Source organism: Apteryx mantelli, chromosome 3 (assembly GCF_036417845.1).
Source record: "Apteryx mantelli isolate bAptMan1 chromosome 3, bAptMan1.hap1, whole genome shotgun sequence".
Lineage (NCBI taxonomy): Eukaryota > Metazoa > Chordata > Aves > Apterygiformes > Apterygidae > Apteryx > Apteryx mantelli.
The window spans coordinates 62,504,884-62,528,193 of NC_089980.1; the positions used below are offsets into that span (position 1 = coordinate 62,504,884).

At 43.2% G+C, this 23,310-nt stretch overlaps 1 protein-coding gene across 2 annotated transcripts in view; it reads left to right on the forward strand.

The window, feature by feature from the left end:
- The window catches only part of AGPAT4 (1-acylglycerol-3-phosphate O-acyltransferase 4), an 89,957-nt gene that overhangs the window by 63,709 nt on the left and 2,938 nt on the right, over positions 1–23,310 (forward strand). For both annotated transcript variants that reach the window (XM_067293508.1, XM_067293509.1), the window contains 3 exons: positions 3,879–3,981; positions 5,172–5,247; positions 10,904–11,102. In XM_067293508.1, the coding sequence (XP_067149609.1) occupies positions 3,879–3,981; positions 5,172–5,247; positions 10,904–11,102 (378 nt within the window). The remainder of the gene's footprint in view (positions 1–3,878; positions 3,982–5,171; positions 5,248–10,903; positions 11,103–23,310) is intronic.

Below are 23,310 nucleotides of genomic sequence, written 5' to 3' on the forward strand. Positions count from 1 at the left end.
GTATCATTCAAAAAGTCTTGTTCTAATGATCCTTCAGAGAGGAACTCTGCCCCTAAAGTATCCACTGTAAAATAAACAGGTTTATTTAGTCTGCTGCCCTCATAAATAAGAATGTGGGTTTTTTTGTTTTCTTTTTCTTAATGACTTCCTGTCAAAAATCCAGATCTTTTCATACACATTCTGCTGGAGTGTTTTTAGTATTTCTTAAACTTGTCCAGATATTTGTATCAGTGGCCATGTCTACTAGTTCAGTAGTACAAGGAACTTCATTTTTAGAAGTCATGTGCTGTCTTAGAAAATTGCTGTTGGGTTGTATCGGAGACTTTGCTACCTGTACTGTTCTTCAGAGAAGCAAATGAAAACGCAGATTTTTTTTTTTCCTAAAACACTTAATCCATTACTTAGAGTAAAATATAAATGTTATAAGTATTATAAAGGATATATTTAAGTTATTTTTGCTGCCTGTCTATGTATCAGGCAGTTCCTTTCAGTTTTTATTTAGTTAAGATTGTATTTAAAGATGTACCTCATGATGGATTGCAGATAATTCCAAGTTGTCAACTTCTTCCTTCAAATGTGCATGCTAGAAACTACTGTACTGAGGGAAAACATAAGGATAAATTCTAGGGTGATGTTCTCATGGAGTTCAATATGGCAGTGTTTGGGGGGTTTTCAATGACTTTCTTTTTTTCATGAGCTGCACTTTGGTCCTGGATTTCCTCAGTGCTTACTAGGAGCTCCTGATCCTCTCTGAGCAAGCTTCCAAGTTTGAGTGGATGGATATTTTTGACCAGGATAACCTTGCCTTTATGGGAGCAAGGAAACGTTAAGTCAAAGGACTGTGGCCAAGATGGCTGTCATACCAGCAGTACAGTGACTTCCACCTTCTCCCCTTCTCCTCCCGCCCCTTCCCTGAGTCTTCACTTCAGATGACTATGCTAATGTGAAGTTGCGTGTTAGCATTCTCGCTGCTTTTAGGTTAATTTGTCAGACATTGAATCTGGCATTACCCACCCTGTCCTCAAAGTAATGCGTGAAATTCAATAGGCCAGTTAAAAATGTAAGAAAATACTTTCTAAATATGTAATCCAAAGATTTCTTAAGTCCACTAGAGTATGTAGTTCTCTGCTGTAATGCTATAAAGGGAACCAAAAGCTAAAGATATAAAACGGAGCTGCAGAGAGATTTGAAAATAAAACAGAAAACCTAGCCACTTTTGTCAGAAAATAGCAATTCAGTTGAACAAATTTGTTTTGAGCCTCGAAAAGGCTTGATATTGTTGAGTTGGCTTTTTTAATGAAAAAGATTTTGATTTAAGAGAATTTCTTTAAGAAATGTATGTCATTTCACAATTAAAATAAAATTTCTGAACCATTGCCTAAACTAGTTTGAAGATAAGACAGTTGGAATGTTTTCAAGATACTTTTTTTTTTTTTTTTCTTGATTTAGAATGAGAGATTTCTGGACCCTTAAGCTCTTGGATGAGAAATCCACTTCTTCTCCAGGTCTAATTATGCAATTTCAAAGTATTAATTTAATGAAAAACAATATCAGTGTGTCACACAACATACTAGTGCTGCTTTGGTTGTGGAAGCTTTCTGGCAAATTTTAATTCTGTGCAGTCTTTTTTGACGCTTCTACAGATGTTCTTTTTCTGCACTTTCAAAATGGAAAAGCTGTAAAAAGTCTTCAGTTATTTTATTTCCAGCTATAATAGAGAAGTGTTTACTCCTGCATACATTATCATTGTCTTGGATTTGGCATTGCTTTGCAACCAGAAGATTTCAGTGCGATATTAAAAAGAATTCCCAAAGGACTGAATATCAAATGGATTTATCAACTGAGCACTTACAACCTGGAATGGAGGGTTTTTTTTTTCCTGGAGTGAAGAAAAAATACTGTGTGTATGGCCTGTCAGCATATAAAGATGTTCCTGATCACTGCGGCAGAAGTTTTTTCAGAACAGGAGAACTGTATTCTAATACATATGAACAAGAACCCAATCTGTATCAAAACTCAAATATAGGCCTCTCTTAAAAGAAAAAAAAGGACAAATGCTATTTAAATCATACTTTCCTTTATGGTTTCCATGTTGTTGTTAGAGTAATCTCATGTTACTAACGAATAATCTAACAAGCTCACCCTGTACAGAGTTAAGCTCTTGCCTTCTTACAGTTACAGCATGTGGATTAGTAAAATCATTTTGCACTAAGAAATTTTAAAGCAGAGGTAGATAATTTATTAAACAAAAAAGTAATTTCCTACTTTTAGCGTACAATGAAAGAAGTAGTGTGCTTGAGGCAGATTTTGGCCTTTGTTTTGTAGTTGTGAGTTTGGGCTGAAAACTCTCCTCAGTAGCAGACAGAAAAGCAGACTTAATATTGAGGGATACAGTCATACATAGCAGGTAGTCTAGTCTGTACGTAGGGACATGGTTTTGGTCTCTGTTTTCCAGACTTCCTTGCAGCGCTAAAGCTGGGCTCTTCTGTTCCATGCTATGAATTCTATTTTGCAATAACATTGTGGTGAATTTCTGCTGGGCTGCATGTTGTGCCTAAGCTATATTTATCTCACAAAGCTAGAGAGGCTTCAAAAATAAAACCAAATCTGCCCAGCATAATAGAAGACTTTCCTAGGTGCGTCAAGTGCTCTTACAATAAATGATAATAAAAAAAAATTCCCCGCAATGTTTGTTACTGCCAAACTCTAGAGCAGGAAACCAAAGTACAGCAAGCTACAGATGAAGTGCCTGTAGTCACTTCTGTTGTTGCTGCCATTGATCCTAGAATTCATACCGTGGTGCACAAGCAGGGTCAGTGTCCGGAAAACTGATCTCTGCTAATTTTGTTACACATCAGGAAAACAGTGTTTCTAAAGCTATGTTGGTGATAAAGAAGATGAGGCATAAGCTTGTTCAGATCCTGCGTGCAAACATTGTTACTTTTGAAACACTTTGGTTTAAAACAGTGAATATTTTTCTCTAGAAATTGTATTTTGGTACTGTCTGAAGTAAACTAAGAATGACTTTTGCAAATGCTTTTACTGTTACCACACAGTCTAGAACTGCAGAAACAGTGTTCTCTCGAGGCTGAAAGTTTGGGTTCAGTTTAGCTTGGAACGCAGATGGTAGTTATACTCACCGCAGTTGCATATCTTCATAGCAGTAGCCAGCTTGCACTCCGCATGGTCTGTTATTCTGTTTCTCTTTGCCCTATAGCAAATGCATCAGTTATCCAGTAACATGCATGGGAGCAGGGGGTGGTTTGAACCTCAACATTAAACCCTCTTGCTATAGGATGTCTCTCACAAACTTTACCCATTCCTAGTCAATCTGTATGTGTTGTTCATTGTTTTTGTAAGTGTTTATCTGCCTGCTTATTTGCTCAGTTCTTCTGGGGGCTTTTGGCCTCTGTCCCATCACAGTGAGTTGAGCAAGTTAATAGTTTTTCAACCATTCAGCTCCCAGGGTGTTCTCTAGGTTGTCACTTTACTGTCTGTCACTTTAACTATGTATTCCCTACCCCCAGCATCCTGCATCTGATGGGGAAGGAGAAAAAGGTGGAGAACAAACTTTTTAATTCTACTGGTGTAGTTACTGAAAGGGTCACTGGATATTTGACTTCTTCAAACCTGCCTGTTGAATATTGTATTGTCATCTTTACCTTGGTGACAGCTGAAATTATGGCGCTGTTGCTGATGAATTCATATTTAAATGTGCTCTTTATCTGAGAGGGAGAGAGACTTACTTTCCATTCTATTCATTTGGCGTTTTACCAAAGAATCATTTTACTTTTAGTTTCATTCATCAAAAGGACTGTAATGATGTTAAAGTATTGCTTTTGCTATGGTAATCACGTATCCTGTTTTTCTGCTTGTAGTTTCGGCAGTCTATGATTCGACCCTCAATTTTAGAAATAATGAGAATCCAACATTACTGGGAGTTCTAAATGGAAAGAAATACCATGCAGATTTATATGTAAGGTAAGTAATCTGCGCTTAGTTCTTTTTTGGCATACCAAATTGCAGGACCAGTTGGCCCTACCTGCCTGTGTGGACCCCTCTTCCAACAGTGTAGATGCGTGCATCTTTCTGTTTCCCTTTTTAACCTTCACGGCCTGCTCCAAATCAGTCTAACAGAGAAGGAAAGTTGTTTTTTGGGGCTCCGCGTAACTGTTCTTCATTCTGGCCTTTTCAGCTTGCTATGAAGCTTTTTCAGTCAGGGTAACCTTTGGGGCAAAACTTGTTTTGGGCATTGATTTAGGGCCAGCACAGATGTTCCTCAAAATCCTTCATGTTTGCTTATAGAGCTGTAGGTGTTGCACATGATAGAAGCTTTTAAAATTTGGGGGGCCTTGTCTGTCTTTGCTTAAATTGCCTTGACTTACAATGATTCTCATCTTATGACTATATTGAACAACGGAACAAGACAATAGTGTCACACCTATTTTATTACAGTGTGAACAGGCATGTCCTGATTGCCAAAAAATGCTGTCCCCTTTGAAAAAAGTTAATTCAATGCTGCTGTCAATGGATATCAGTTTAAATATACTTTATATTATAAAATATAGAAATTTATTAGATGATGTTGTGGGCATTTGTAAATGAAGAGTACAAGGAGAATTCTTACATGTCATGGGACTCTTTACCCAAATGGGTGTAATGTGATGAAAATGAGTGTTTTCAAAAAAAAATTTTTTTCCCCAAAAGTCTTTTTTTTCTGGTAATTATCCAACCAAGTCTGTTTATAAGAAAAAACTTAAGGAATTATAAATGGTGCTCAAGAAATACTAAATGTGCTTTACCTTAATTATAAGGAGAAAAGTTTGCTTGATGTTTCTCTCTAATGCCTAACTGATTAAACACAACCTTGAGTTCTATTACTGAGACAGGAAATGAATTCATTTGTTTAAAAACAGAGAATTGCAGACCTTTACCTAGAAAGTGGCTCTAATAGGCTCAAATAAAGTGTGTTTCTACTTTCAGATACATCTAAAAACTGAAGGTGGCTCTGTAAACTGAAACTCTACTTTGCTGATCTGGGATTTACCACAAAAAAAGTAGAAAAAATGTAATGCGTATCCTGTGTAATAATCAATATATAAAATGTAAGTGGTATTCACCATAGTTGAGCTATTTAATATTCTTTTATTTCTCTTCTTTACCGTTTGCAGGCGGATTCCATTAGAGGAAGTCCCACAAGATGAGCAGGAATGTTCTAACTGGCTCCACAAACTGTATCAAGAAAAGGTTAGTTTTTTGTCTGGAAATCACCGATGAGCCACCAGTGCTCAGTTATTTATACTGGTAGTGGATCTTTGCAATGTACATAGTGTATGGTGGAGCTTTGGGGGTTTGGGTTTTTTTTGTATGTGTGCTTAGGGCAGGTACTCTGTTTCTCTAGAAGCAAAGTAACAGAGAACTTAGGTCAGCCTCAGTGAGAGAATAGTTTCTCTCTCTTTTAGAAAGCTGCATAGGGATACAAAAAATTGCAGCTGCCTCCTGACTGATAGAAGGGTTTCTTTCACCTTCAAGATGCATCCTAAATCAAGAAGTAATTCTTGGGCTAAATGAGGTATATTTAGTTTTAATGTATTAGAACTGATTTGTCTCTCATTTTAGCTGTTTGGGTTTTATTTATTTATTTTTATTACCAAAGCAAGTAACTCATATTAACTGGACAGCCTGATAATTTGCTTTCATGTTGTGTGCACAGAGGGCAGGCATTTAAGATCCCTAATTGCATAGGATAGGGACAGAATAATGACTGTGTGCTTGTTCAGTATTGTTTTTTTTTTCTCTCAAATTTCTGTGCATCCTTCATATTATCAGAACACGTTTATCAAGTTTCTTGTTTTTTATGAATGTGGGAGATAGTGGTTGCGGGATGTGCTCTTCAAATATGCGCAAGACTCCTGTTTCAGTCAGTGGGAGTTACAGGTGTGCAAGGCACAGGGGCCTGGCTCCTTGATTTACTGGGATAAATTGATCTAAGTTATGTATTTGGATTGGAATATGGCACTGCTGATGGTTTAAAAATGGTAGACTGTGTAGCTAACCTCCGTTTTCCTCTCACTATGGCAGCAAAACTTTGTTGTGATTTGTTATACTCAATCTGGAACACCACATTAGCATTTCTGAGCTGACTGTTTTCTAGTCTCTTTCTCGGCTTCTAATCATGACTTTTTTGTTTAATTCATGGTCCCTGTAAGCAGCTTGCTAGTAGGAATGTGCAAAATAAATGTGTTTTGAGACTTCAGTTGTAGATCTACTGGCTGGCATTTGAGTGTCCCTTCTTTTAAGTTGTGCCACTAACACCTAAATCAGACGCTACACCTTACACATTTTTGCAGAAAGGCATTATGTTACCTTTTGGCCTGTACTTTTCTGTACTGGAACATAAATGCAAATGGTCCTTTAGTTAAACATTACAACAGTCAGCTTCCCACTACTATGACTTTGTTTCTAACCCTGTTTCATGTTCCTAAGATAATGTTTAGACACTTGCAAGACAAGAACATAAATTGGCTGAGTGTGATGATTGTTTTCCTGAATCTCCCGTTGTATCCTTTGCATTATTTCACTTCAAGTTTTCTGGTTTTTTATTTGGCAAATGCTCAGTTATTTCCAGTTCAAACAGAGTGCATCCATCCTGCGTTCTTCTTTATAACAACTTAGTTTGCTGGTTGGTTAAGTCTGTAGCTTCCCTTTTAAGTATAGCAGGAAGGAATGTTGTTCAATTTTCCTTTCCTTTAAAAGCTTTTTTTTTTTTTTTTAAATATGGCATGTTCCTCTTCTACAGCTGTTTTACATCAGTGAAACTTATTTCACTGCAGTTATTCCTTATTTACACAAGCCCATGTCTCTGTAAAACCAGCCTATTTAGGAGAATACAGATTGTTTGTTTATACTGGGGAACAAGGAACAACTTGTTAAGAGTTTTGAGATAAAGCCCAAAGGAGAAGAAAAAAACAATTCTGTCTCACCTTTTTGATGTGTTTCTTTAAAAAGATCTTTGGCTTTTAGATTGGATAACAAGCAGCACTGCCACATGAGTGCTGCTTCCAAAAATGAATTCTGTTTCGGGTCAATGTCTTCAGAGTTGGTAAATATTTATATGTTAAAATGTAAAAAATCTCTATTCAAAGAGCAGTAATTCATTGCAATATATGCACTCATCAGCTGCTTTGTCTATTTTGATTGTAGCAGTCCATTTTCTGCTTTAAAATAAGACAAGGAAGGTATGCGTGTTACCGAAAAACAGGTTCCTGTTGTATCTTGCATCGTGGCTGCATGTGCTGTTGCTTATTGTCAGTGTTTTTCATAGTATCTTCTCAGGCTGTACAGGGGAGAGACAGCACGCAGCAATTGTTGGTTGATTCAGGGTGGTTTGAGCTTTTCCATGCTGTGCGCTGGCTGCCAGCTCTGGGACATCTTTGCCGAGAGATTTCGCGCTCTTTGCAGCGTTGCATGGCAGAGTTTGGCCCCACAAACCTCCTCTCTGCGTGCAGGTGCTCTCAGAGGCGTTCCTCAGCTGGGAGGCTCCAAGAGCTATCACTGATACTGATCCCTGCTCTGTCTTTTTTTTTTTTTTTTTTTTTTTTTGCAAGTCCCAGTGCAAGGCTGTAGTAGAAAGGAGGTAGGGGGAAGCAGGGTCATTCTGCAAGCTGTCAGTCAAACTGCTCTGGCTTAAATGTGAAAGATTCAGTCCTGAAGGATGCTACAATCCTTTGGCCCTGCTCACCTCAAAGCATGGCAGTATGTATTTTGCTTTTAGCATTTCAGTGAGGGATTGTGTGGAAACCTTTAAGTTAATAGTAAAACTCCTCCATGCTTCCCTTCTCTACTGAGCAGTGCTAAATTGTGCTTTAATAGCATAATTTATTAGTAGGCCTGCCACAGGTGTAGAGATCCAGGCTGGAGTGCTGTTCAATCACAGTGATCAGCGACACGAAACTATTCGAATGACTGATGAAATCAGTTGTTAGTGGGCGTCAAGGGATGTGACCTTTTCTATTGTAATGAGGAGGTCAGATGCTTTGAGAAAAGCGTGTACTGTCTTGTTACCTCATTGCCAGGTCTCAGTTATATTCCTCAAAATAAGATACTGCTTTCTGGGAATCTGGCACGTTTACATTCTTGCTCCTTATCACTGCGTTTCCTGGTTTAGCCACTGTTGTAGACATGATGAGCGGGGCCTTTCTGGATGAACAGCGGCACTGTGCTCTTAGAAACCAAACACTGTTCTTCTTCCTGATCCCGGCTTGCGTTAGGCATCATGTCCTTAGGCTTCTTCCTCATGTGGGGTGAATTTTGTCTCCCTGCAAATAGCCAGGACGGTATTGGTTAATGCCAGATGATGACAGAGGCATAACCTGGGGTGCCCTTTTTTTTCTTTTTTTTTTCACCACCATTGCTTGAAAGACTCCTTGCCTTTAGCAGGAACCTCAGCACACTAGTGCCCAGTCTGAGGAGTTATTGTGTATTAGTCACAACTCTGCCAGCCCTTGCATGGATTTTTTTTTTCTCACCTCCTTACAGCCTCAGCTCCTGGAATAGAAGTGCTGCTTGAGAATCTTAATTTCCATTAAAAAGAAAGTAAGTTTCTCACTCTTCTCGCTTGTGAGAAAAGCATGGAAAAGTTAGCATGAAAATATACGGCAAATTGCCCTAGGGAATTAGCAAAGCACAGCTGAAAAGGGAAAGCCTACAGAACTTCAGTGTTTGGAAACAAGGAAGATATTTTTGGATACTTCTGTGTGAATTTCTTCATGAAAGGGCAGTAGTCAGACCTCCCTGGTGGAGCAAAGATGAAAAATCGAGTTAGCCTCTCACAAGATAACAGGAATCCCCTGTTTTCCCCCCATCTCTTACCACCCTGTTGTCCGAAGTAAATCGAATTTAGTAGGGACACTGGTGGGGAGCATGTTCCCAAGTCTGAAAATAATACTTGGGTGGGTGAGATTTGTTGCAAGCTGAGAAGAAGTTTAGTGTGCAGGGGGAATGAAAGGGAATTTGGGGATGGGGATGGGGGGGATGTTGAGGTGCATCATGGGTTCAGATGCTGACTTGAGCTATTCATGGGCACCACAGGCACCCTCACAAAAGCACAGAGGGCAGATCAACCCACAAACCTCTCCTCTGGGGAATATGAGCACTTCTAAGGGCAAGGAATCGTAACTGAACTGAGGAGCCATTCCCCACTATGGTGTAAAACATGGAGTGGAGGTGAAGACAGCTATATCCTTTTGTCCACTGTATAGTTCTTCTGTCTATCTCAGACCTCTTGCTGAGACCTCTTCTACAGTTTTGCTGCCCCTAATGCTGAGGGAAACCAACAGAAGGGAAAACATGCTTGTTTTAAGCATGTCTTGCTTGCTGCCTGTAGTCATAGGCCCCCTAATGGTGATAGCGATAATAGTCAGAAATCCTTAATTTTCTCTGGGTATTACTGCTATTTAGAAACCTAGTCATATATAGTAGAATTCAATTTACTAATGATTAGTAGCTCTGTGTTAAACCTGGTCCTAAACCAGACTCCTCAAGGCACTGTAAAGAAAACTTCATATACTGTATAATTTGTCAAAGAGGGCTAATTAATTGGCTGTAATGATCCCAGTACAGTCTAGTCCACTTGCACAAGACGGTCATAATTTTTCTAATCTCAATAAAGAGAGTGCAATGCTCTAATTACTGTGTAATCTCTTAAAAGATAAATGCTCCCTTTGAATTAGATAAAATGGTAGCAGCCTGTAATTGCCATTAAATAATTAAAAAATTGTCAGCTGGGGTGTAAGTAAATATGAAATCACAGCATAGTAAAAATAATCTTGTGGTTGCTTAGGACAACCCTGGCTTTGCCAGATTTTGGAGACTCTCGTGAAGCATACTCTTTAAGAGAGGAATTTATCACTTCATTTTGACTAAATTGAGGTTTCTTTTTATGCCGGCCTAATTCTGACTTTATTAATTAACCGGTCTTATGTGATTAATACAAATTAATAATGATTAGTTTTTGAACCATAAGGAGTAGTATTATTTTTTTTTTCCACCAACTTTGTTATCTTGAGCTGATCACATTGGTAAAGGCCATGCCATTCACTCATGTAGGCTTTAGAGGAAGGTACTGAATGCTAAGCCTTCTAAGTTTTTTGGTTTTTTTGTTTTTTTTTTTTTTAAACAACAGCAAACAACCCCTCACCCCACTACCCTCCTCTTATATTAAAACAGTTAAGAGTTCTTTAGTCAAAAGCACTGAGAGACTCTTTAAACTGTTTGCATGCTCAACTGTCTGTAGAGAGGTTAAACACCCAAACTTTCTTTCAAAGAGTACCTGGCAAGATGAACAAGACTACATCTATGCAACAAAGAAAAGGAACAGGAGGGAACAGTGTTCTTTTGAGTATGGGGCATGATGGTGTCTGCTTCCCTTTTCTGTCCAAACTGCAGATTTTCTTTTAGAGCAATGGTTGGGGAAAATATTAGGGAGCAGAGGATTTAGTGTTGAAGATGTAGCCCAAACACTTCTCTGGCATACCAGCACTATCTGTCCAGCGGCTTCGGCTTTTGCAGGAGGTGCAACAGTGATGTTTGCATTGCTGCAAGAGTGTATGTCATGTTCTCTTCCCCCTTCCCCATCCTCTTCGTTTTAGTGAGCTAGTTATACTTTCTAGGCCTGTCATTTTCAGGCTCCTACATGTAGGAGAAAGACAGGATGGGCACATCAATGTAAACTCTTTCCTGAGTATGGGCTTATTAACTTAAAAGTACAAGCTTTCCAGCCATGACTTGGTCTTTGATCTTCCCCCAGGGTTATAAGTGTGCAGCCAGAGAGACATCAAAGTCAGGAATGGCTAGTTGTGTTGGCAGATGGGGATTTAATTGTTGTTGTCCTTTGTCCTACCAGGATGCGTTCCAGGAAGAGTACTACAGAACAGGAACCTACCCTGCAATCCCTATAATACCACCCCGGCGACCATGGACGCTTTTGAACTGGCTTTTCTGGGCCTTATTGCTGCTATACCCTTTATTCAAGCTGCTCATCAACATGGTCAACAGTGGGTCATCACTGACACTGGCTAGTTTTGTATTTGTCATTGTAATGGGTAAGTTGTTCTCAGATGAAAAGATTGCTTGCAGGGGTAACTGTCAGACCTGATTTACTGAGGCCTACTAAATATAATCATAAATTGTGAATTCAACAGAATAGCAAATATTATATCCACTTTAGCCTGGAATGGGCTAAAAACACTTTTAAAATAGCTATATTGTTGTTTTGTGAGAGCTGTATACTAAATCATTTGTTTCTGGAGAAATCAGAATAGTTACTTTGCAGTGGGTTGCCTACAAGAAGCTTTCTTTCCTTGTGTAGCGCACAACATTGTGCTACATTGCACTATGAAGTGGTGCTCACGGCTAATTTATTCTGTTGAGAATTCTTTCATCTAATCATAGTCTGGTATGTCACCCATTGGAAAGCCATAAACTTATGATTTAAGGGCAAGACAGCCTGTTGTGGCCATCTAGGCTGACCATCTATGTAGCATAGGGCAAAGACTGCCATTGGTGGTTCCTGCAGTTCCTGTGGTAGTTCTGAACTGTCGTGGTTTGTGGTTAAAATAGAATATTATTTAAAAGGAGGAAGAAAAACAAAAAAAGGAGCCGGCTCACAAAAAGGAAGGGAAGATGTCATTTAGTGTCCTTTGTGGAAGGAGGAACCAAGTCAGTTTGGCAGACTAATTGTATCTGGATGTGTACATTTATTGGTGTATTGAGTGCTGTTTGCAGAATAAGTTCTCTTTCAGAATAAGCCATACACTAACAGAACAAGTCTTTCGTATGGCTGCACTGCCCTCAGGGCCGGATGCTTTCATGCTTGGCATAGTGGCATCTGTGATGGTTCTGGATTTAGCCCTTGTTAGCTTAGTTGAGTGATCTCCAAGTCCCGTATCATCTTACCATTAGTGGCCTTTACCACTATGTCATTTCTTCTCTCTAATAGGAAGGGAGGGAAAGAACCAGTAAATATCTATGGTGCTACTAAGAATGGACAGCAAAAACAGCCTTTTGCTTTCCTGCTGTCTTATTCCTTGCTTAGATTTTTTTTCTGCTTCCAGTCACAAGGCCAGATTAATAAGCAGACTGATGTGAGTCCTCTTTTAAATGCGGTGATAATCCAAAGGACTTGTTTTTAGGTTATTTGTAATGCTGGAGCTAACACTGACCTACAGCAGCAGTCTGCTGCCAGAATGAATTCATGAGCTCCCAGGCTGCAGGAGCACAGCTGAGGAGTGCATTAGGAATGGTGAGATGAACAGCCCACTACGTGATGCACATTGCTGCCCCGTATGTATCAGCCACATTGGTGGGATGCTGCAGGATGCAATCCTCTGCAGGGAATTGAAAGCCCCCTGTGCTTGGCAACAGCTCTGTGTTCCCTCCAAGTACCTGGCATGACTGAACCCAAAGTGCTTGTAATTGCTGGGATTTGCAAGGCGGTGAAAGGTACTGCGTTGCATGTAGCACTGAATATCGCCTGATTAGGTGCAGCCAGCCACCTCTTGCTGATGAGCTGGCAAAAAGAAAGGTGCTGCTGTCGATTATCAGCAGATGGCAGCCTCCATGAGGCTGTGGAGGGTGCAGAATCCATTGGAGCGCAAGGAAGCTCGGCCTTCAGTAAAAACAAACAAAAAGCAGAGCTGGTTCATCCTGATCAGTTAAAAGTGGATGCGTCATTGCACACTGAAAAGGCAATGGTTCCCTTAGTACATTCTAGTCTGTATCTATTTCACTATGTCATGTCCCTTTAAAGATAATTTTTTTCCTAGTTGGGAATGTTTGGTCGCACTCTGTGGAAGCATTGAAACATCAGCCCAAGCTGTCACATAGACTTTTGTAGCCAAGAGCCCAGTTTCTGTGGCAGGGTATTTCTCCCCAAACTGTGCCCTTTACCTTGAGGGGTCTCTCTGTCATAAATGTCCTGGATGTGATGCAGCTGTCTGCTGACAGAGGAACAACCAGTATTATTGCACAGTTCTGTTTCTGGCTTTAGGCAAGGTCTCAGAAATGACTTTCTGTGGCTAGGAGGTGACTGTAGAGGAACACAAATGTACTTTGAGACTCGTGACTCTTGGAACTATCTGCTTGGCTGATCCAGTTTGTAGCAAAGCAGCCAGGACTATATTTGCCATCTTTTCCAGTGTGAGCTGTGATCTGGTACCTGGCTGAGTTAATAATGTAAAAGGAAGCTCTTCCTGTAAACCAGACTATGTGATTTACCATTGTGAGCTGAAGACGAAACCACCTTTTCACATTGGTCCTAGGAGACCTTTTTCTTCTGTTCATTAACTGAAGAAGCAGAGGTAGCAGTTGGGACATTATTTTTATATATGGCAGTTGGACTGCTCACCTGATATTTCAGAATTGGGAAGCTTATTGCACTCCATAATAGCCCATTATAGGTTGACTTCATTGCTCAAAGGGTGGACTTCAGTGCCTGGTGTTACCTTCGTTAGTGTAAGTGCAGACAGAGCACAAGATAAGCATAAGCATTCTGTGACAGGAAAGAGTGATGGGACCGGAGGTCCTTTTACCTGATATCCTCTGGTTTGTCTTCAGAATGTTGTTTCTTTTCTGGACAGTTGCTGCTAATTGTGCTCTCTAGAAAGGCCCTTACTGGCATGTAAGTAACTGGCTGTTCAGATGGAAGGAATCATAAGAGAAGTGCCCCATCATAGTCAAATTGGAGTGAAAGCACTGTAGTACCTCAGAACCCAACTTTCAGATCCAAGGAATGAATAAGTGGGATATATTTAGCTCTGCTGGTTCAGGTCAAACACTTTCAGACCTAAATAAAGGAGGATGTCTCCTCTTTATACTGAGAATGCTGAGCCATCCCCTCTTGCTTTGTTCTGCAGCAGTTTGGCTATTTATACTCATAATAATCATTGCATTGTCCTAATATCTGACTCCTGGTGTGGGACCAGGAGCCCTTTGTGATACTGTTTGAACCGCAAGGCAGTCCCTGATCCAGAGGATAAATACTCAAGTAATTTGGGGGGCAAAAGCCCCTTTTGAAAACTGGCCTTAGTTTCATAGGGCAAATGGCAAGAAATTTGTGTACTTAACTCACAGCTGCTATTTAGAACTTGGGGCTGATGATATTTCTGTGTTAATGCAGTGAGTGAGTCTGTCAAATGTCAGTAGTTGTATTTGACAGCAGCTTTTTTTTCTTCCCCCTCCTGCTTCCGTAACCTGGTTTGGCTCTAAAGAATCCAGTGTTAGGTTGCCTTTCTTGTTTTGGTAACTTGTGTTGAAGAGGACGACCTTCATGCACTTTAAGTATTTTATTACAGAGCTGTCAACAGCAATTTAAAGGGGAATTTTCATTCCATATGCAAAGGATTAAAGGGTTTCTCTTGGCTTTTAAATGGAGAAATAGCTCTTACATGTCTAATGCTAAAAGCATAATGACACGGAGCTTTATGGCATGAGTCCAGTGTAGTAGATGTCATTTGCAGACAAGAGAGGGATTTCATTTGTAACAAGTATGAACCAGCTTTGATTCTGCAGGAGCTGTTGTATGTCTGCTATACAGTATGCAGACAGTGCCCTTAGGAAACCTGTTTCCCCTGATCACAATACGAACAGGACTGAGTCTTTGGTGACCTGACGGTGTCCAAGTGCACAATGTGGACTGAAGGATCAGGGCATGACGTGCTCTGGGCAGTGAGGCTGTTGGTGCATGTAGGATGAGATGAGTGGAAGGTGAGGAGAGCATGAGCCAGCAGTGTTACAGTAAGTTTTACGACAGCAAGAGGACATAAATCATGCAGAATTCTGCCTGTGTTGATAGTGGTGGAGCTGCCAGACGATCTGTGATTTATTTATTTATTTTTTTGGTTTCTTGCTTCTTCTCCTATATAGTAGTTAATATAGGAGCTAAATGGAAACCCACACCATTAGCAGAAGCCATAGTTGTACAAATGCTTCCTTTCCATGTATGACCTATAAAACTTAGGTGTACTGCAGACTATATATGTGAAATTTCTATACCCCTGCCTGCTGTGCTGCTTATAGCAATTGCTGTGTGGTTCAAACCCCAGGAAACAGATGAGAGCAAATCCTGAGGTGTGAGAGAAGAGATGGAAATCCTCTGCTCTGAACTAAGGTTTATGCTGAGGGATGTGGTATTGTGTGTGTGCAGTGGTTTTCTTGGAGCTAAAAATGTTCCAGAAACAGATTCCATTATTGGCTCTGTTAGTTTGTGACAGCTTTTAAATTGTTAAGAATAACAATCTTCCTTCAACCCCCAGCAGTCTGGCAGGCAGAGCCATTTCTAACTTTAAGTTAGAAAGCTACAATTCCTTCCTGATTTCTTTCTCCCTGTCCTTGTGGCGACAGAACAAGTTCTTACTGCTGTAGTTGTATTTAAAACAAACCCTTAAACAGGACTGCATCAGTGGGGAATGCACCAAGGAACGAACTGTTTGCAGGCATGTGGCACTGTAATGATATGCTGGTGTCCCCCCTCCCCCTGCGCCCTTTCTTCCCCCCGAACACAGTACAACAGTAAGAAAGAAATCTGCAGCATTGCCTGTTCTAGCAGAACCAAATAGAAACCGACTCCCTTTTAGTCTTTCCCTTTGCTTGCAATTTTGATTTGGCCGAACAGCCTTTTTGGTGTGAGAAGTTCTGTCTCCACACATGCTATAACAACAAACTCTTGTATGGGGAATGTAGAACTGATAGTTGCCATGCTGTAGGTTTTTCCCTAATTGTTCTGGGATTTTTCTGTTCTCATATTTGTGGTGCTCATTCTAGTTACAAAACCATTTTAGAGCTATCATAGCTGCTTGGTTTGGCAGATGTTGTCTAGAGTGTTCCCTCTGCAAGTAGTAATTTAACACAAATGTGAAGAGATCATCCTGCAATATTTGAAGGGATGCTAAAAAAAAAATTGCAGAAAAGCTTTTGTTTCCAAACTTGGACTTTTACAACAACGTTCACAGTGTGGAATGGCCAGGCTTTGTGAACTCGGAGCACTCTGGGAATCTTATCTTCACATTTTTGGGGTGAAAATTTTAGAAGTTTTAGAGGGAGCAAAGGGGTGGCCGTTTTGGATAAAACTGGCAGGACCCCTGGTCTCTTATCCCTGTAGTCAGGGAGATGGGGCTAAACAGGGTACAGGAATTGGCCACTTTTGGGATTGAAGGGGAGGCCCCAGCATGCAACCAGCATGTTTCTGGGGAGCAGTTCCTGTGCTGCTCTTTCTTGTATCCCAGGTAGCTCAGTGGTGTTCATCTCCACTACCTGGTGCTTGGAATTGGGTATTCCTCAGCCACGGCTGTGCTTTTACTCTCTTCCTGAAACGTGATCCTCTTCCCCAGCTTTGGGCCCATCACTCTGACTTTCTCTATAATTAGGTAAGCAGCTCTCAAGCTAGACTGGGGTATTCATCGAGGAGGGCACTAAAATGTTGCCAGGAAGCTGCTGGGAACTAAGGAGAGAGTTGGGAGGGAGTTCGGCTCCAGGAGAGATGTTGAGAGGATGCAGAGAAGAGAAGGCAGGCAGTGCAGGAGGAAGCCACTGAGGCAGCCCAGCACTTACCCCTGCTCTGCTTCCATGGCTCTGCCAAAATGCAAGGTCCCTTCTCCTCACACCCCGCTTCCCCAGGGTGCTGAGGACTGCAGGGCGAAGTGAGGGAGGAAGGGAGTGGGGTGAAGGAGGAGAAGAAGGAAAAAAGCTGCATTGCTGAACTAGGCATCTTATGGCCTCCAGGCATCTGCATTCAATCCCTGATGTGCTGTGTGGCTGCTGTAACAGTTGCTCTGATTTATGCTCTGTGTCCATCTCCAGATGCTGTTTCTGTCCTTTCTGGTTAAAGACTTAATGCTTGCTCTTAGCGTCATGATCCCAGACTGCAAGGCTACCTGTTGGATCCTCCCCTTGTCTTCCCTAGCTCATGGCCATTTAAATGTCAGAGATGTTTTTTCTTTTCTGTTTGCCTGAGTGATAACCCTTTCCTTGTCCCGTTTTTTGTGTGTGTTTTCATCCGGGGACTAGCTGTGGTTTGTAAGCTACAATGAACGTGCTGGGAGCCATCTCTGGAGTTGCTGTGTCAGAGGCTTGGACCCAGACTGGCCCTCTGACAGTAGATGCAGCTCTACAGGTCTCAGGCTGCAGGGAGTGCTTGGGGCCTCTCCGGGAGGCCTGGGCTGGCAGCCAGCTCTCCTGCAGGAGGTGTGCTGCTGTTGACGAGTTGTGTCGTCAGGTAAGGGAGTTACGGGAGGAGGTCAGTAGGCTGCGCAGCATCCGAGAAGCAGAGCAAGAGATAGACAGGGTATTCTCGGAGACTGTACAGCTCCAGGAGTCCCAACCCCCTGCAGCAGTGGAGTTGCCAGAGGGCTCTGTGCCGTGTGAAACGGTACATCTTAACATCATAGAAGAAGGCTGGAAACTGGTCACTGCTCGTGGGAGGAGAAAGGCTCCTACTCCTCCTGAAGACCTGAAGCTGAAGAACAGGTTTAGTGCCCTCCAGGATGAGGAGGAGATGGGCATGGCTGCCAGGGAAGTAACCGGGACAACAGACCCTGTGCCCTACCGGAACACCCGGAAAAAGCGGCGGGTGATTGTTGTGGGGGACTCCCTGCTACAGGGGACGGAGGCATCTATCTGCCGACCTGACCTCATGTCTAGAGAGGTTTGTGGCCTGCCGGGGGCTCGTGTGAGAGATGTCATGCAAAGACTGCCAAGGCTCGTCCATTCTTTGGACTATTACCCACTGCTGCTCTTCCATGTGGGCGCCAATGACACCAAGGGCAAACTGGAGACCATCAAGCAGGATTTCAGAGCTCTGGGGATGGTGGTCAAGGGTCTGGGAGCCCAGGTCATCTTCTCCTCAATCCTGCCAGTGAGGGGGATGGATGAGAGGAGGAGGAGACGGACTTTCCAGGTTAACGACTGGCTGCGCCGCTGGTGTTGGCAACAGGGTTTTGGTTTCTACGACCATGGGACCCTGTTTGAAGATCGACAACTGATGGCGAGAGATGGGATCCACCTCACGAGGCGGGGCACGTGGGTCTTTGCCAACAGGTTGGCCAACCTGGTAAGGAGGGCTTTAAACTAGGAAAGATGGGGGAAGGGGAGAGTTATAGTGACAGGGTAGTTGGCAAAAGACTGCTCAAGTCAGGATGCCTCCAGCAGGTGAATGCAGCCAGGGAAGTGCGCATGGGATGTGGCTATGGAGGACCCTCTTGTATCCCTCCTGGGAAACCTGCATGCTCGATCCCCTCCCTGAAATGCCTGTACACCAATGCACGCAGCTTGGGGAACAAACAGGAAGAACTAGAGATGTGTGTGCGGTCGCAGGGCCATGATCTCATTGCCATTACAGAGACATGGTGGGATAGCTCGCATGACTGGAGTGCTGTCATGGATGGCTACGTACTTTTTAGGAAAGACAGGCCAGGAAAGCGAGGTGGTGGAGTTGCTCTTTATGTGAGAGAGCAACTGGAATGTATTGAGCTGTGCCTAGGGGTGGATGAAGAGCGAGTCGAGAGCTTATGGGTAAGGATCAAAGGGCGGGCTAATAGAGGTGACACTGTTGTGGGTGTTTACTACAGGCCACCTGATCAGGAAGAGGAAGTCGATGAGGCCTTCTACAGACAGCTGGAAGTAGCCTCACAATCCCAGGCCCTGGTTCTCATGGGGGACTTCAACCACCCCGATATCTGCTGGAAAGACAACACAGCTAGGCACAAACAGTCCTGGAGATTCCTGCAGAGCATTGGTGACAACTTCTTGACCCAGGTGGTGGAGGAGCCAACAAGGAGAGGTGTGCTGCTGGACCTCGTACTAACAAACAAAGAAGGACTGGTGGAAGATGTGAAGGTTGGGGGCTGCCTTGGCTGCAGTGACCATGAGATGGTGGAGTTCAGGATCCTGCAAGGAGGCAGCAGGGCACCAAGTAGGATCGCAACCCTGGACTTCAGGAGAGCAAACTTTGTCCTCTTCAGGGACCTACTTGGAGGAATCCCATGGGTGAGGGCCCTGGAAGGAAGGAGTGTTCAAGAGAGTTGGTTAATATTCAAACATCACCTCCTCCAGGCTCAAGAGCGGTGCATCCCTATGAGTAGGAAGTCAAGCAAAGGAGGTAGGAGACCTGCATGGATGAGCAAGGAGCTCCTGGCAAAACTCAACCAGAAGAAGGAAGTATACAGAAAGTGGAAAGGGAGACAGGCCACTTGGGAGGAATATAGGAATGTTGTCAGAGTATGCAGGGATGCGACAAGGAAGGCTAAGGCCCGTTTGGAATTAAATCTGGCTAGAGATGTCAAGGACAACAAGAAGGGCTTCTTCAAATACATCAGCAGCAAGAGGAAGACTAGGGAAAATGTGGGGCCTTTGCTGAATGGAGTGGGTGCCCTGGTGACGAAGGATGCAGAGAAGGCAGAGTTACTGAATGCCTTCTTTGCTTCAGTCTTTACTGGTCAGGCCAGCCCTCAGGAACCCCAGACCCTGGAGGCAAGAGAGAAAGTCTGGAGAGAGGAAGACTTTCCCTTGGTGGAGGAGGAGTGGGTTAGAGATCATTTAAGCAAACTTGACACCCACAAATCCATGGGCCCTGATGGGATGCACCCACGAGTGCTGAGGGAGCTGGCGGACGTTATTGCTAAGCCACTCTCCATCATCTTTGAAAGGTCATGGAGAACAGGAGAGGTGCCCGAGGACTGGAAGAAAGCCAATGTCACCCCAGTCTTCAAAAAGGGCAAGAAGGAGGACCCAGGGAACTACAGGCCAGTCAGCCTCACCTCCATCCCTGGAAAGGTGATGGAGCAGCTCATCCTGGAAGCCATCTCCACGCATGTGGAGGAAAAGAAGGTGATCAGGAGTAGTCAGCATGGCTTCACCAAGGGGAAATCATGCCTAACCAATCTGATAGCCTTCTCTGATGGAATGACTGGCTGGGTAGATGAGGGGAGAGCAGTGGATGTTGTCTACCTAGACTTCAGCAAGGCTTTTGACACTGTCTCCCATAGCATCCTCATAGACAAGCTCAGGAAGTGTGGGTTAGATGAGTGGACAGTGAGGTGGATTGAGACCTGGCTGAATGGCAGAGCTCAGAGGGTTGTGATCAGCGGCGCAGTCTAGTTGGAGGCCTGTAGCTAGCAGTGTCCCCCAGGGGTCAGGACTGGGTCCAGTCTTGTTCAACTTCTTCATCAATGACCTGGATGAAGGGACAGAGTGCACCCTCATCAAGTTTGCTGATGATCCAAAACTGGGAGGAGTGGCCAATACGCCAGAGGGCTGTGCTGCCATTCAAAGAGACTTGGACAGGCTGGAGAGGTGGGCAGAGAGGAACCTCATGAAATTCAACAAAGGGAAGTGCAGGGTCCTGCACCTGGGGAGGAATAACCCCATGCACCAGTACAGGCTGGGGGTTGACCTGCTGGAAAGCAGCTCTGCAGGGAAGGACCTGGGAGTGCTGGTGGACACCAAGTTAAGCATGAGGCAGCAATGTGCCCTTGTGGCCAAGAAGGCCAACGGTATCCTGGGGTGCATCAGGAAGAGTGTTGCCAGCAGGTCGAGGGAGGTGATTCTCCCCCTCTACTCAGCCCTGGTGAGGCCACATCTGGAGTACTGCGTCCAGTTCTGGGCTCCCCAGTACAAGAGGGATGTGGCACTACTGGAGCAAGTCCAGCAAAGGGCTACAAAGATGATTAGGGGACTGGAGCATCTCTCTTATGAGGAAAGGCTGAGAGAGCTGGGCCTGTTTAGCTTGGAGAAGAGAAGGCTGAGAGGAGATCTTATCAATGTGTATAAGTATCTGAAGGGAGGGTGTCGAGAGGATGGGGCCAGACTCTTTTCAGTGGTGCCGAGCGACAGGACGCGAGGCAATGGGCACAAACTGAAACACAGACAGTTCCATCTGAACATGAGGAAATACTTTTTCACTGTGAGGGTGACAGAGCACTGGAACAGGTTGCCCCGAGAGGTGGTGGAGTCTCCTTCTCTGGAGATATTCAAAACCCGCCTGGATGCAATCCTGTGCAATGTGCTCTAGGTGACCCTGCTTGAGCAGGGGGGTTGGATTAGATGATCTCCAGAGGTCCCTTCCAACCTCAGTGATTCTGTGATTCTGTGATTTGCCAGCGACAAGGCCCTGTTTTCCTGGCAGCTGGGAGGCCTGACGGCAGCCCTGGTCTCCCATCATACCACTGTCCGTTCAGTCATCGTTGTGTAACATTTGTGCGACCTGTCTCTGATACCCAATTACCACTTGCACTTCTAAAAACTATCGCCTAGTTCAGTGTCGTGCTAGAAAACACAAGTCTAGTTGATTGGGTTGTTTTCAGGTGATGATATTCTGAAAGAATAAAATATTTGGTGCCTTTCATCCAGGCAAATCAGAACATTTTCCATGCAGACGTTTTGAACCCAGCTAGGTACCTGCTGGAGGAACCCAGCCAGGTAAATGTTAGCTATTCACAAGCTTGTAATGGCAGGGGTAATAGGCAAATCCTCAGCTCACTCCTCACCCTTTGGCAAGAGGGTGAATCAAACGGGAACTTGGTTAGCGGCCGAGTTGGACACCATCATGGGATAAAAGTTAGGAATCACAACTGCTGTTCCTGCCCGTGTCACAGCATCCTCTTGCTTTACCTTTAAATAAATTAGGTAAATTTTACAGTGTAATTAACCAAAGTAGGTAACTTTGACTTTCTCTCCTCATTCCTATTTGATTTATCTGTGTCATATGGATTTTTTTTTAAGATGCAACACTTCTTTTTTTTATTAATAAGGTTAGTTATAAAAGCCTACAGCTTGTTTTTCACTTTTTTTTTCCATCAATGCTTATCTAACAGTGGTTCACAAGTGGTTTTCCAATGTTTTCTCCACCCTTTTGTTTTAAATATTTAGAATTTGGCCAAAATAGCTTTGTTTGGCTTTTCTCCTAAGCCTGTCTTGGTATTTAAATAATATATTTAGCTTTTTCAAATTTCCTTACTTGCAGTTGTACAACCTGCTTAATAGTCTCTGCTTCACTTCAGAACAGGCTGCTTGAGGCGTGAGAGAGGAGGAGCTATTTTAAAAAGTGATGTTTTTGCACAGTTGATGTGATAGTGCAAGCCAGATTACAGCTGGGCAAGTAAGCAAATGGTAGGAACCCAGGGAAGTGCTGGCTTCCAGCTGACAGCCTCTCCCTTTCTGGTACTAGTTAGTCCTGGTATTTGCTCCTGTCAGCCCTGCTGTTTGCAGATGATGTCTGATAGTGGAGAGTAGCCTTCAGATTTTATTGGTGAGCTGAGGCTCGGACCCTGCCATAAAGAGTGGGGCCTTTGGCTGGTGAGGGGGTGTTCAGGGCTGTCTTGTGGCAGTAAATAAAGATGGGAATGCAAGGTTTAGGGCACCTCACAGCACCTCAATTTTGTGACAACAGAACATGATAACCTGTTTAATGTGCAGATTACTGCATGATAAGTGCTTCCCAGTTCACCCTCAGCCAGAAAATAACCAGAATTTGGAGGAGTAGTTTGGGTGGGGGTTTTTTTGGAAAGAGTATTCTGAGCATAGGGAGGTGTTTGTAAATCCCGTGTGGGTTTAGGCCTGAAAGAAGGGTAGCAGCTCTGGACATGTACAGTAGCTGAGCAGAGGTTTGGGGAATGATGGTCTTTGGGCAGCTGAGCCCCTTTATGAAAAAGGGGGGGCTTAGGTTAAGTGGCATTTAACTTCTGCTCCTAAGTCAGTCATTCCAGGCACTGGAAATAAATCGCAAAATAATCCTCTTGCATGGTGAGCCATTACTTATGTTAAATCAACTATAAAGGTCTTTTAAATTAATTTGGCCTTTTATAACTGGTTGCGTGAGCTATAGTTAAGAAATGCCACAACCTACATTTTTGTTGATCAAGATATGAAGTTGCTCTTGCCCATGCTGGTACTCTTCCAGGCACTTTGGTATTTGAAATTGGGCAGAATTTCCTTCACTTGTTACACACTGCAAGTGGACATACTAGTACATTTTTGTCATTTAAATTCCTCAGGGGCCGGTAAAACCAACCAGCAAAATTATCCACATTTCAAAGCCATCTTCGTCTAAGGTTCAACAGGGCCAAACACATGATGCCTGGGCCTCTCCGTGCAACTCTGCACCCTGCTGGTGGGAGAGGCTTTACCTAGACTGAGGCCAGATAGACAGGTTCTTCCTTCATGAAATACTGTGGGTAATTTACTCGATAGGTGAGCAGGATACCTTTTACCAAAGGTGAAGTACAGGTATAATGCTGTAGTACTATACAGTAAGGAATGCCC